Consider the following 14,005-nt stretch of genomic DNA (forward strand, 5'->3'; position numbering starts at 1 on the left):
GTTGAAGGTGCCCGTGATCGGCACGTTTCCCATATCTTGAGACACTACTTCACCAAACATTCAATTTGACTTGCGGCAGTTTCACACCGAATAGATAGATAGACAGGCTGCTAGCTCATAATAGAGGGGCGTAGGGACAAGTACAAGCAATGGCATCGAGCATAGCCAACTTGATGAAGAGGGCAGCATCTCCTTTAGTGCCGCAAAATACTGGAAGCAATGCCAGCATATGGAGTAATAATAGCAATAGCAGTTCGACGTCTTCTACGGCTATGCAGGACTTGTAAGTATTGCCTGCTTATCATTTTTGGATCGAAGCCTGCCTTGAAATGTCTCTGTTATGTCACTTTACATTGAAGCATCAAAATCCTGCAACCCCTTTGTTTTTTGGAACCATTCACAACAGATCTATAATATTTCACGGTGAATACACCCATTAACACTAAATTTATCCCTTATCATAGACGTCGTAAACAGATCGCATCACTCCGCGAACACGGTCTAACAGTCAGAGAATTAACAAAGGACACCAACTTTGAAATACTAGCCACCCTATCGTCAACTCTGACCGTCTTTCTCGTAATCACCCTCCCTCCACAATTCCCTGACAAGCCTCCTGTAATCCAAATACGGCCACCGCCTGCCGTATCCCATGCCTGGATTGACTCGCGAACGGGACAGGTTGTTGGACATGACAAGCTGACTAGTGGATGGAATCAGCATGTTAGTTTGGGTAAACTGGTCAAGGATATTATACAAGAGTTCCAGATACGGAATCCGGTTGTTATTGCGGGGCAGGGTGTTGCTGTAGAGTGAGTATTCTGTCTCTTCCCCTCGTTTGTGTCTCATCGTTGAGGCCAAAAAGTACACCACTAACTCAACTCGTTACTTTGCTCGCATAGTCCAAGAGCACAACCGTATACACCAGCCCAACCACTATCAATCTCATCATCGCTTGCTCAAAATCCATCTTATTATACACCACCACCGCCTGACCCACACCCTCCTTCTCAGCAACAGCAGCAATTACAACAGCAGCAGCAGTACGATTCATCTGAATATGCAAAGTTAGATACCATGACGTATGTAGTTGGAGATTGTGCTGGAGCATTTTTTCTGTCTTGCTCAAACTCACCTCCTCGTTTCCAACAGAGCTGATGAATTAGAAGTACTCATATCAAATGAGACAGCTTTTCAAACATTTGTGGATGGGCTGCCGCAAATGAGGGAAGCTAAAACTGTTGAACAGAATTTAAGGATGGAGAATGAAGCGTTAGCTAGTAAGTTCATGTTCTGCATCATCATGATTAGAATCCTGGTTTTTGTGAAAAGATCATTTGCCATATGGCGCGTAGCTTCCTCCCTCATTATATTTCTTTTCGCTTGCCTTCAGGAAAGAATCTGGACAGACACGCTGAACTAGAAGAGAAACGAACATCTTTACGAGAAAAGCAACAAGCATTGAAAAAGAAACGTGAAGCATTTGACGCTTTAATGGCCAAGCAACAGGATGAGCTGTTTGTAAGTCTCATGATATTCCACGATCATTAGCTCCATTTTTTGTGTGTCGACTCCTCACGCCCCTCCCACCCTCCGAACAAAATAGAGATTCACACCAGAATACTTGACGATGCAACTACGAGAAGCAGCAAATGAATCCGACTCGTTATCAGAATCCATGGCGGATGCATTTAGAGAGGGTCGAGTTACTGTCGATGATTTTTTAAGGCAGTATCGTGAAACCAGGAAGGTTTATCATATCAGGAATTCAAAGCACGAGAAGGTTTTAAGGCAGCCGGAATTGCTACAGGCTGGCTCTCAGCAACAGTCACCACAACAACAGCAATCACAGGCACCGTATTGACGGATTAAAGCATCCTACTCAGCTCATTTTTTTCTCCTTGCATTGTAAAGACCATGTAAATAATAAGAGTTGCATCACACTATTTCAAAAACATGTTTTCCTGTTGCCTTTGTGCTAATCAAAGTACCATACCAACAAGTCTCTTTAAAATTTATGTACAACTCAGCTGAACTGTCAGTATCTCTGTTTGTCGTTGTGGCATCGACTACTACAGCCTGAGTATCAGACGCTTCCTTAGCTAACCAGTTTCAGATGAAACTCAACTTATGTTTGTCAGATGCCGTTTTATTAATATGGAAATATATATCTTCTAATGACGACTCAGCTAGACATCAGGAAGTCAGTTTGTCTTTTTGGCATCAGCTACTACGGCCTGAGCTTCGGAAGCCTCCTTGGCTTTAAGTTTCAGATGATTTTCAGCTTCCTCACCCATCTCATGCACCATCTTTGCAAACCATGTATCAGAATTACACAGTAGGGTGTATGGAGTGCCGAATTCGACTAGTTCGCCATGATCCAGAACCATTATGTAGTCGAAATCAATCTAGTTGAGATGAATAGGTTTGTGAGAAATCCGCGACACAAATATTTTGCATGAATCTTTTTGAACTTCTTACCACAGTGCCGAGTCGATGCGCTATTGTGAGTACCGTGCTAGCAGCAAACAGCCCATCTTGTGATCGTATCGCACGTTGAATCAGAGCGTCGGTATGTAAATCCACTATAGAGGAGATTGAAAGCAGGTTAGAAAGACTGCTGAAAAAGGAAACCAATCACGATCGTAAGTTTCATCTACCATTAGATGTCGCTTCATCCTATCATTCATCGATACAAGAAAACTTAGTCAGCATTCACTTGCGAAATTCAGAACAAGCAACATCTCCTTTACCATGACAATCAATCGACTATTACGTAAGATGGCTCGTGCAAGACAAATCAATTGTCGTTCACCAACTGACCAGTTGCCTAACAAAACAAAAACGTGTTAACGATGTGAAGTAATGAACTTCTTTGCACTTGAACTTGACAAAGGACTTACTTCCATTCTCAGCGACTTCACTTTCCATCTTGAGTGGCATTTTTTCCACAACACGTTTCAGCTCTACTGCTTCCAGAGCACTCCATAGTTGTGTGTCAGAGTATTGGTCGAATGGATCTAGATTGAATCGTAGATCTCCAGAGAAGCAGAATGGTTCTATTGTTATGTGAGTTAGAGAGTTAGTGAGATCTGAAACTGACACAGATTCTTGTCGTATTGTCTTTTATCACCTTACCTTGAGGTATAATCGAAAGCCTTGACCTCAAATCATGTAATCCTATATCCCCAGTATTGATACCGTCAATGGTAATGTGTCCTTCTGGCTCCACTAGTCGGAAGAGTGCTTGGAGGAAGGAGGATTTACCAGCACCTATGGCGAAAACAAAACATTTGGAACACAGAAGAGGATTTGATATACACTCACATGCAACACCACAAGCTCACGATCCATCTCCCTTACCTGTCCTTCCAACAATACCAATCTTCTTGCCAGGTTCAAATCGAACTGTAATGTTATTCAAAACAGGAGTATCCGTTCCTGGATATGTCAAGCTCAGATTCGTCACTTCGACTTCACCCTTGTCAGGCCAGTTAGATGGTGGCCGAAGACTAGTTATTTCGGGTGCTTCGGCTGGCAGTTCCGTATACTCTCTAAAAACGTTTGAACGACAGTGAATATGGACATGCAAGGCAGAAAAAAACACTGGTTTGAAAGATGCACAAGAGCCATAGCGTTCAAATGTACTCACAATATTCTCTCCATTGACACCATTAGCGTTTCTACTTCTGCAGACTGTCTAAACGCCCATTGTGCCAACCCCATAAGATTTAACGCCGACGATAACGACAACCCCATCAAACTTGCGGGTAGATTCAAGTAACTTCTCAATCCAACTCCCATAAACACGACTGCTGTAAGGTAAACAGCACAAATCAAATCCGTTCTAAAGCCCAGATACCTAGCACCGCACAAAAACGCAAACCACAATCTCGTATTCTCGTTCTGCAAAGTCACAAAGCGTTTCCAGAAACGGTTTTGGGCTTGGAAGGCTCGTATCAGTGGGAGGCCATCTAGGGTGGCGGGAATATTGGAGTATACTGGTGACCGTGAGAGAGCCTCGAGTCTCTTGACTTGACGAGATGACGCCATATAGAATTTGCGCAACCAGTAGAAGACGGTCAGGATTACTGGGATTACGGCCAGTATTGGTGGGAGGATGACGGCTGTTATGATGAAGACACCGCCCATGATGAAGCAGCACTAAAATATCAGAAAATTGTTGATACGAAGTTGGTACAATTGCCAAAAAAAAAATTCAGTACACGGTACATCTGGTTACCTGAACGAAATCAAAGAGTGTTTGCGGCAGCATTTCATCAGCCAGTGCCAAGTCTTTTGCAAAACGATTCAAGATACGGCCACTAGGGTTGAACTGGAAGAAGGACATAGGAGTACGTAGTACGTTCGTCAACTGTGGGATATTTGCGTTAATGTTTTTTGCACATTGCGTCTTTGGCGAAATAAAAAAAATCGCATACCATAGAAACGAAGATATTCTTGGTCGAGTTCAAGGCAATGTTAAAGAAAACTAGTGATCTCGTCATGCCCATCGTGAGTTGCAATGCAACCAATGTCAGGTAGAGAGCAGGGAAGATGGGATTTGATTGATTCGCTGGCAGAGTACCAGCCCATCGAGATAGCCAGTAATCGCCTCCGACTTGAGCCGCCTAGATATTGAATTGGTGGTTGGGAATCAGTGAAGGTAACAAAAAAGTCGGTCCAGGCTGATTGCATCGCACGTTTATGCTGTTTGTAACCTTACCTGACCAACAATCATCAAAACCAGCAGGCCAACTAGGGAAAGCCAACCAGCACCAGCAGAAAAGTACTTTTTATAAATTGACCACGAGACAGTCCCAATAACATTCGTTTCCTTCGTCATTTCTTGATTTGCGTCTGGATCTAATTTATCATTACCAGCTCCTAGCTCGACTGCTGGCGATTCAGCAACAGTGGTTCCTAGTGGTCTTACTACATCGTCTTCCTCCTCAACGGCTGTTGATATCCTGATAGAAGCAGCTTTCACGACTGGTTTTTCTTCTTCAGCATCAGTTTCATCCACCGTCTGATCAAGGTCTGGCCGATTCAAAAATTCTCTCATAGCTTCAGCGAATCTGGAAGCTGCATGTGAAGCTACGTAGTCGAATGTTCCGAACGATATCGGTATTCCTCCTTCTAAAACTAGCACCTTCTCGCAACGGGTCACGTATTGTAACTGGTGTGTGACTAGCAATACTGCTCGATCCTTCAAGAATTCTTTAATACATTGCTCAAAGAGCACACGGCCGACTTTCGAGTCGACTGCACTCAGAGGATCGTCCAAAATACATATATCGGATTCGTAGTAGCACGCTCTGGCGAGCGACAAACGGGCTTTCTGACCACCCGAAAGCGTAACTAGGTTTTCAAAACGGATGTTAAGCGGTCTGCCATCAACGGTTCCGATTAAAATCGAAAAAATTAACCACATGACATGGCATAGCTTTCAACGGACACAAAAACCGGGTACTACTTCAGGCCTCAAGTCGTAGTATTTCACGTACCTCCTCTTTCGCCAACGACCGTCTCATCCCCGTTTGGGAAAATCTCTAAATCACGTTCCAAAGCGCAGACTCGAACCACCTCTTTATACCGAGACTCGTCAAAAGGAGCACCAAACAATATGTTTTCCTTGACTGTTCCACTAGCAATCCATGGAGTCTGCGAGGAATACGATAGTTTCTTGCTAGCTACAGCCAAGACACCACCAACTTGTTCCATTTCACCAAGGATTGCTGAAACAAGTGACCTAAAAAAAATTTTTAATAAATCGTCACGCAAAAAAATCGCCACGGAGAAGGCTTCAACAACTCACGTCTTGCCACTCCCTACAGGTCCACAAACACCCAGCACTTCTCCCCGTTTCAGCGTGAATGACACGTGTTGTAAAACGGGAGGGCGATGTAGTGGATCGTTTTGCTTTTCGGGTATATCGGTCTTCGCGTCGGTGGAAGACGCCGTGTCTTCTTCACTGGAATCTGGACGACCCGTCAGCCATGCAAATGATGCATCTTTGGCTGCAACCAAAACGGTCGGGTCTTGGTATGATGCTAGTAGTTCAGCACCTTCTTTCGATAGTTCTTTATCGCCAACTTCTGGCTGCAGGAAGAACTGGAACGTGGGAGAGATTGTGAGCAAGCATGCCGCAAAATTTCAATTCTTTTATGTTACAGTACCTCTTGAATACGCCCGAGTGATACTCGAGCTTCAGTCGAGAATTGTATACATTTGGGAAGGGCATTTCCAACAGTTTCACTATAGAAGATTGCCATGTTAGATTGGCCACTCTGCTTAATCTCAACCACACGAAAACACACATACCGAATGAGACCATGAAGATACACAGTCATAAACACTTTAGACGGCGATAATGTGTTGCCCAATAACCAATACGTTCCAAACGCAAAGAGGGAAATCAAGCCCGCTGATGAAAAGAATAAGCCTTCGTTGATAGCACGTAAGGTGTTTGCTTTTCCGGTAAAATGGAGCTCAGTATCTCTAAGCTTGACGATTCGGTCTTTGAATGGATTTTCCCAAGAGTATAGTTTCACTACTTGCATCCCGTGCAGCATGTCTGAGAGGGTTCTGGTTGAAATGTGATTTGTGAGTTGATGATACGAAATCACACAATAAAGTGTGTTATGCAAATCACCGAGCTGATACTTACTTGATACGGTCGTCTCGTCCAGAGAGGACCTTGTCTCGCAAAATACCAAAGAGATAGCCGAAAAAGTACTGAAGTGGGATATACATCAGCGACATGGCGAATCCTGCGAAGGCGGCGACACCGATGTTGTTGTACACAAAGTACAACACGAGGCAGATCTGTATCGGCGTGACCCATATGTGATTTATAAATATTGACGCGTCCTCAAACCTCTGCACGTCTATATACCGAAAAAATAAATCAGATTCTCATTTGGTAGAAATACTTTTTCAGATTAGCAGCCATACCGTTACTGATGACATTGATAATAACACCAGAGCTAGAAGCATTAGCAGAGCTTGATAATCTCAAGCATTTCCTATGAAGAAGGACAACACAAATGAAACTTTAATTCAGAGTTTCAAAGACAAAACACCTAAAATTCAAACTTGTGTATCTTACCTGTATATGGCAGCTATCAGACCGACCCGTACTTGCATGCCCACACGAATTGCGACAAAGAACGATACGTGGTGCAATATTCCGGCGGCAAAGACGCACAATGCCAATCCACCCGCATATGCAAATCCAGTCGATTGAGACTGAGTTGGATCTTGAAAGTACCGTAATACAGCTCCCTATTAACAAAGTGAACGAAACTTTGAGTACTTGATTTTGCTGACGTGGCAAAGAAATGCATGCATGTGCTTACAAGTAGATTAGCTTGTCCCAATTCCGCAATAGTTTTCAATCCCAGTAGAAATCCAGCCAGGAAATATTTCGGCGCATACGTCCATACAGCAGCTCTCCAAAGTTTAGCATTCTTGCCATTCTTTTTGACCTCTTTTTCCCATAGATCTAAGAACATGTCTGATAGTTTCTCAGACCGATCTTGATCACATATAGCAGGCATTTCTTCAGGAGTAAGCTCCTTTCTAGTTTGAGTACAGATCGTGAGCAAAAAGCAAGCTTTCCATGATATGCACAGTGAGAAAAACGTAGCAAGACTTACCTATAACCACGCTTCGTCATCTCCTCGACGAACGTAAAAGACCATCGATATAGCCAAGAGCTTTCATCCCAATTCTTTAGGCGACTGAGTGGTGGTAGTCCATTGTCAACTGGTTTGTGATCGAGTGGCACTTTTTTCACATCATTCGTAACCGTAGCGTTCGTGATGTCTAGTTCATCATCACCGGTAAGAGTTTTGATGAGTTCTTTAGGTTCTTGTTCATTGTTTTGATCCGAATTCTTTGTCCAAGATTTCAAAAAAGATCTCAAACGAGTACTAGGAGCTGCCATTCCAAAGTGTTTCAGCTTGGAGACGGGTAATAGACCTATGTACTACAAGTAGGTCAGATACGATGAGCTAGTCTCTTTGCATGCCACCCTCGAAAATTAAAACGTCATTGGTAATTGTGTGAGGCACGTTTTATTGAGAGGCGGAGGAATCGGTATTTGCCACTGGCATGCAAGCACCTGTTTCTGCGTCGAGGCGAATTTGTCCACTTTCAACGCGTCATATTCACAATCTTCAAGTCTTGAATGTGCGATCGTTATACAAAAATTCGCGAAAACATACTCATCTTCTCCATAAACGCGCCTGTTCCTCACAAGAGCATCAACTCGTTAAATATATTCTATTTACGATGTTTATACCAGGGTGCAAGACTCTCTATCTCTACTCCTCTCTCTGGTTCAACAATGGGCTTCTCTCCTCCTCTGCGTGATTTTCACGTCTAGACCCAAAACACGACTTGAGATATAGAGGCCACGACTTGAAATACTGTCCCCACGTTCGCTTAGATTGTGACTCTTTAATAGTAATCCGGTCCAAGCGTAACCGGTCGTGTGAGTCGATACATATTGCAAGACAAACCATTGTTGCAATCACACTTGCAAGTGCAGCTGAAGCTGAAATCATAAATGTTCTATGAAAGAAAGACATGATTTAGCAATGTGTAGAATCGGGAACACTTGTGCGATCTGTATCCTGGGTGTTTTGATTTTCAAGTCTAAGACTGAATCTGATTTTCAAGTGTAGTTGACTACTTCGTTGCTGACACGTACATGATTTGCTGGTATCGTACAGCAGTAACAATCGGCGATCCTCCTAAAATCTGTCCAGTCATCATCCCTGGTATAGCTATAAGACCAGTCACACTGTGTTGACGATGTTATTAGCGGATTTTTACACGTCTTGAATTAAACAATGTTTTACCTCATGGAATTCAGAGCAGGTAGCAGAGCAATCCTCGTTGCATCAATACACACACTCTGAGCAGCCTCCCATCTACTAGCACCGTAAGCCAGTCTCATCTCAATGATCTCCTTTTGACTTGTCAGCTGCGTTAGTGTATGCGACAGTGCGACGGCCTGAGCATTCATGGAGTTCCCCAGCAGCATTCCCAGCATAGGCACAAATCTCCTCGCAGCCCAAAACGGTTCAGCCCCAATAGCGAATTTCAAGCCAATGTATCCGATTGACAATGTCGGCACCAAAATCGAGAGCAGCACGTTTGCAAACATGTAGCGGTGGGTGATTCGAGCCTTGTTGTAGACGATCTCAATGGCCGAGAGGAGTATCAGAAGGGACGTGAGGCCAAAGACCATGTACGGATTCTCGTCATGAGCAAATACTGGTTCGAGTAGCAAGCCCAGTACTGAAAGTTGGATTAAGCAACTAAAAAGTCCATGGCAAATGTTGGCATCCTGACATGATACATCTCAAAAAACACCGAGTTGCAAAATGACATACCGTAGAGCACTAACGATATAGTCAAGCTCGAGTCCGAGTCCAAAGAATGCACTGACGACACCTATAAGTATATATATTTGTGAGATTGCGTAGTTGAAATGTTGGGGAGATGTTAAGACTTACAATTGACAAGAATAAAGCTAGAAGCTAGTGCTACAGATCCCACAGTAAGCTCGTCAACATCTCCACCTCCACAATCCGTTCCATTATTCGGAAGCGACATTTTATAACGTTAGTTGTGTCGGCGATTTGCTAAAGTTTGAAGTGTATCAACACTACTGTTTGATAACTTTCGGTTTCAAGAGTTCAGGTCAAGGACGTGGTTATTCTGCTCACTGTTTCAGTTAAATCGTCGCCTTTTATAGGTAAGCGGTGTAATATGTGATTTCCTTGCTGGAATATGAGCGATTGCTTACACGCTTTTTTATTAATATCGACAGGAAAGCTTCGCGAGATGTTAAGTGTTTCCGGTTTGTGTCTTGACCTCCCCGACAGGTCGACACTATTTAAGGATCTTGGATTCTCGCTCAGAGCTGGAGAGACTCTGTGTGTCCGTGGACCTTCTGGTATCTTTCAGATGTCACATCAAATCAACATTTCGTGCCTTGACCAAAGCTTTCATTAGGATGCGGAAAGACCACCTTATTGAAAGCAATAGCTCAGTTACAGCCATACAAGAGTGGGCTTGTAGCTCTGGACGGACGGTGAGCTCGTCTATCAAAGTTGACGCCACGACAATCGACAACTCAAAACATGTTCAACCCTTCATTTATTTAGCACACCATCAGATCTGGGCATTCCGTGCTGGCGTGCTAGTGTGCTTTATGTTCCTCAGAGGCCGCCAGTTATGCCCGGAACACCAAATCAGTTCCTTGACAAAATACGGCAATATAAAGCTCAGAAGGCTCGAGCGCCTTTCGCAGACCCAGTAAGCTTCTCTATTGACTCAAGCAGTTTTCGAAGTCTTCTTAATAGTCGATTTCATGTAGGCCGACATTGCTCTAGGTTGGAATCTTCCATTGGACACATGGGACAAGCCATGGTAAATGCATGTATGTATTAGTGATTTCTTTCCCTCAGCTTACCGGGGTAACTTTGATTAGGAACCTGATTAGTGGTGGTGAAATTCAACGTACCGCATTGGCAATAGCAATCTCTCAAAAACCAACTGTACTACTACTAGACGAACCAACAAGGTACTTTTACGTTTTTACGAAAGTGGTACTGGATCTAACTCATCTCATAGTGCTCTTGATCAGGAGACCAGCTTACTAGTCGAACAATCATTATCAGCTTTAACTTGCGTTATGGTTACGCATTCTGCCGAACAGGAGCAGCGTGTTGCCACCAGGACTTTGACTCTGCCAGGAAGGAACCATTCAAATGGTGGTGGTGTTTGAATGTCACAGACTCGTTGACACGAGAGACTGTTTATAGAACCGACTTCAGATGTGGTATATATACATTTTATATGGTGGTCTAAAATGCATTTACAAAATGTTCTATAATTTATTTCTTCTTGTTGGAAGATCCATGATTCAAGACTGCAGCATGTTCTAAATGGAAGAGATCCGCATATCCATGTTTCCTTGTATCCCGTATCATTAGAAATTTCGATATACGCCAGTCCAGGACTTTGAGATTGTCGATAAAGTACGGTAGAAGCCACAAGTTTCCAAATAGATACCAAAGAATCCCGATGACACTTCCAATGGCTGCACCGAGTTGGACTTGGGTTTCTGTATGGTATACTAGGGCGATCCTATATGTGCCGTGAGAGATTTTGTTAACGGAGATCTATGATATCCCATTTTTATTAACTCACCGTGACCAGCACACAACACCAGCAACTGCAAAAGTACCCAGAACTATCAAATGCGTCCATATCTCATAGTGGAAATGCCGTCTAATACAAACGAACGATTGAAAAATCAGCAATCATTCAGCAAAGCATCTCAACTGCAAAAGCAACCACAAAATACCGTGAATACAGATGTAGCATCAAGTAAAAAGCAAAATATGCCATAAATTGAGCGTGCGAGCTAGGCATTGCGTATCCTTGCCCAACAATAGCTACAAATCACGAAAAAGATGTCTTTGAGCTGATGTTGACATGCACTTCAAAATGAAGGACCTCATTTACAGGGACGAGGAACTTTATACGTGTTCTTGATCACGTAATTTATAGTCTCGTTGACGAGTATTCCGAGAAACATTAGCATTGTCTCAACATTCCTTCTGTACAGAATCAAAGTCACGAATACAACGAGCAAAGCTGGGGGTATCAGTGATGAGACAGCTAAGAGCTTGCCGAATTGTACGTCTGGATCATATTGTACGTGTGTCAGGCTTATTGAGCGATGAGTTTGCATGTCCGAAATGTGATCTTGTGTTGAGATGTACTGTGAAAGCTTCAAAACTTCCAAGCTTGAAATCAGTGGTAGCTGCGTATCTCACTGATAACGTGATTTATTATGCATATTATATTATTATACGCAGAGTACGAGTAGCAAGCAGAGCACAAATATTAGTAGGAAAGCTACAATGTACGCCATGCTCGAAGGCACTATCAAAACGACGTGTTAATGATAATCAAGACCACGGCATCGCAACCATCTACTTACCAACAAACTTGACAATGAAGAACCCCAAAACACAATACGTGAGCAGCAACCATTTCAACGTCTTTTTGCGATCAACTTCAACATTCAAGCCAATCAGTCCCCAACCATGAGCAGTATCTGTGCTTTCTCGAACCTCGTAAGCAAATCCAGGAAGTATAGGATGCTGTTCCCCATTACGTTCTGCGCCATCATTAGCTGCTACAACAGTCACAGAGTTCGGTATCGTGAACAATACAGAGTCCGACGACTCCAATGCCATCTCTCTGAAGTACGCCCTCATACCAGACTTCATTAAAAAGTCATCGTCAGATCCTATAAAGCGGGCATCGTAATATAATGGAGATTGTTGCTGCGATGACGCAAAAGTGGTTGGCTGTGATTCGATTTCGGGTGTAGTGGTTCTTGGCTGTCCGTTGACGGCGAATTTACGAGATGGAGATACTGATCGACGTCGCATTCCATCTCCCACGGTTCTTTGTTTCGTGGGACTGCCTTCTTCCAGCAGACTCTGTACACGCACCCATTCAACGACGCCAAGACCATCACTATCATTAGAATATACGATCGAGCGGACATGTCTATGTAGGTGTTCTTGCGATCCATCTCCATCTTCTCGTGCTGAAACCGGTCGCGAGGAATCCAACGACTGTCGAGTGGAGCCATGACCAAACTGCGGTATATCTAAAAAGGCGGCATCGTCCGCCGAGTTTCGTCTTGTTGGTGGTCTTGATACTGCCGAAGTTCTTGTGACACTATTTTCCAAAGCCTCAGGTCTCATAATCAAGTGTAGTATCCTTCTGCTTTGCTGAGGCGGCATTCCAAACATTTTTCGAATGTTTGCTGTAAGCGCGGCTGGTCCAGCTACTGCTTCACTCTTGTCTCTGTTATTTTTAGATTTTCGGAAAAGTTCAGAGTCACGTTGGAGTATGGATGTGGTTGATGTGTTGCTGATGATGGATTCGAAGGATGTTGCTGACGCGTTCTTGTGGTTGTAGAATCCATTCTTTTTCGGGGATGCAGATGGCATGGCAGATGTTTTAACTGAGTAATACAGTACGTCTCCCACAATCGTCATATTGTTCAAAGGCTAATATCGTTGAGATAATTAGCAAGGAAGTTTGGTCCGATCTCTGTCACTTGAAATATAACTCACATTTTTGGCCTTCATGCGGTGTAGGAGGCCTTCTTCAGGTTGCGTCCTGAAGAGAACCTTGTTGATGTGATGAGCAGCATAGTAGGAATAGTAGAATTTCGTGAGGTCGTATGGATCTGCAGTCGTTACTCGTGCGAGAACAAAGTCCTTTCCACTAGCTGCATGCATCTTGATCAAGGATTCAAAGCTCTCTAACGTGAACGGATCCTCATTATTGGCATCCAATACATCAACTAGCGGCTCTCCATTCAATAACGTCGTAGGTAAGCCACCAAACGTAATTGCGGTAGCGACGATCTCTGGAGCAATAACGTCCTTTGAACCATCACCACTGGTTGCTATGATTTGGTCTGCAGATGGTTTTGGCAGGCCCAACAATCGAATGAACCGTTTCGGGCCCTCTTCAGCCGAGTCTAGTTCTATATCATCCATGGCATTATGAGGACGGATTGGTGATGGTGCTCGTTTTAGCGAGGGAATGACGTTTAACGGAAATGTTGTCGTTGTTGGCGATGGAGATGAGTTCACATTATGGTAGGCAGTGTCATTGTTTGGAATCCTTGTATAGCTTGGCATATGAACCTATTTTAGATAATGAGATTTAGCTCTTGCGCCCAAAACGCTCAAACAACTTGCGATGTGGCAAGAAACCTCACAAACTCAAAAGGTATGCACGTAGCTACAGAGTGATCGACCGCTTCAAGCTTCCCAAGGCAATTAAGGCAGGCAAGACTCTGAAATCGAGTGTCCAAATGCTGGAAAGAATTTGCTGCGCTGTTATAGGGTTGATTGGTTGCAAAACCATTTGCACCAATTTTTAG

At 43.6% G+C, this 14,005-nt stretch overlaps 4 protein-coding genes across 4 annotated transcripts; 2 read left to right on the top strand and 2 right to left on the bottom strand.

Moving 5' to 3' along the window:
- Nucleotides 1-149: 149 nt before the first annotated feature.
- SmJEL517_g00606 (uncharacterized protein) lies at nt 150-1,864 on the top strand (the record flags this gene model as incomplete). The annotated part of the gene is made up of 6 exons (XM_031166535.1): nt 150-283; nt 465-812; nt 903-1,082; nt 1,153-1,280; nt 1,394-1,521; nt 1,607-1,864. The coding sequence occupies 6 exons, from the start codon at nt 150-152 to the stop codon at nt 1,862-1,864; spliced, it is 1,176 nt and encodes a 391-aa protein (XP_031027659.1).
- Nucleotides 1,865-2,204: 340 nt separating this feature from the next.
- Nucleotides 2,205-9,630, bottom strand: SmJEL517_g00607 (uncharacterized protein; the record flags this gene model as incomplete). The annotated part of the gene is made up of 25 exons (XM_031166536.1): nt 2,205-2,408; nt 2,482-2,585; nt 2,661-2,679; nt 2,754-2,830; nt 2,904-3,059; nt 3,139-3,273; nt 3,364-3,554; nt 3,653-4,164; nt 4,244-4,375; nt 4,443-4,631; nt 4,727-5,361; nt 5,508-5,752; nt 5,819-6,114; nt 6,180-6,258; nt 6,325-6,588; nt 6,671-6,890; nt 6,958-7,028; nt 7,112-7,287; nt 7,362-7,584; nt 7,662-7,993; nt 8,529-8,580; nt 8,720-8,812; nt 8,871-9,332; nt 9,408-9,468; nt 9,531-9,630. The coding sequence occupies 25 exons, from the start codon at nt 9,628-9,630 to the stop codon at nt 2,205-2,207; spliced, it is 5,028 nt and encodes a 1,675-aa protein (XP_031027658.1).
- Nucleotides 9,631-9,861: 231 nt separating this feature from the next.
- SmJEL517_g00608 (uncharacterized protein) lies at nt 9,862-10,807 on the top strand (the record flags this gene model as incomplete). The annotated part of the gene is made up of 6 exons (XM_031166537.1): nt 9,862-9,973; nt 10,033-10,111; nt 10,185-10,335; nt 10,397-10,449; nt 10,511-10,603; nt 10,654-10,807. 6 exons carry the CDS (start codon nt 9,862-9,864, stop codon nt 10,805-10,807), a joined length of 642 nt encoding a protein of 213 aa, XP_031027651.1.
- A 109-nt stretch (nt 10,808-10,916) lies between these two features.
- SmJEL517_g00609 (uncharacterized protein) lies at nt 10,917-13,760 on the bottom strand (the record flags this gene model as incomplete). Its single annotated transcript, XM_031166538.1, has 5 exons — nt 10,917-11,169; nt 11,233-11,313; nt 11,390-11,480; nt 12,032-13,118; nt 13,185-13,760. The coding sequence occupies 5 exons, from the start codon at nt 13,758-13,760 to the stop codon at nt 10,917-10,919; spliced, it is 2,088 nt and encodes a 695-aa protein (XP_031027650.1).
- Nucleotides 13,761-14,005: the final 245 nt, after the last annotated feature.

The sequence above is a fragment of the Synchytrium microbalum genome, assembly GCF_006535985.1.
Source record: "Synchytrium microbalum strain JEL517 chromosome Unknown SmJEL517_scf0002, whole genome shotgun sequence".
In the NCBI taxonomy this organism is placed as follows: Eukaryota; Fungi; Chytridiomycota; class Chytridiomycetes; order Synchytriales; family Synchytriaceae; genus Synchytrium; species Synchytrium microbalum.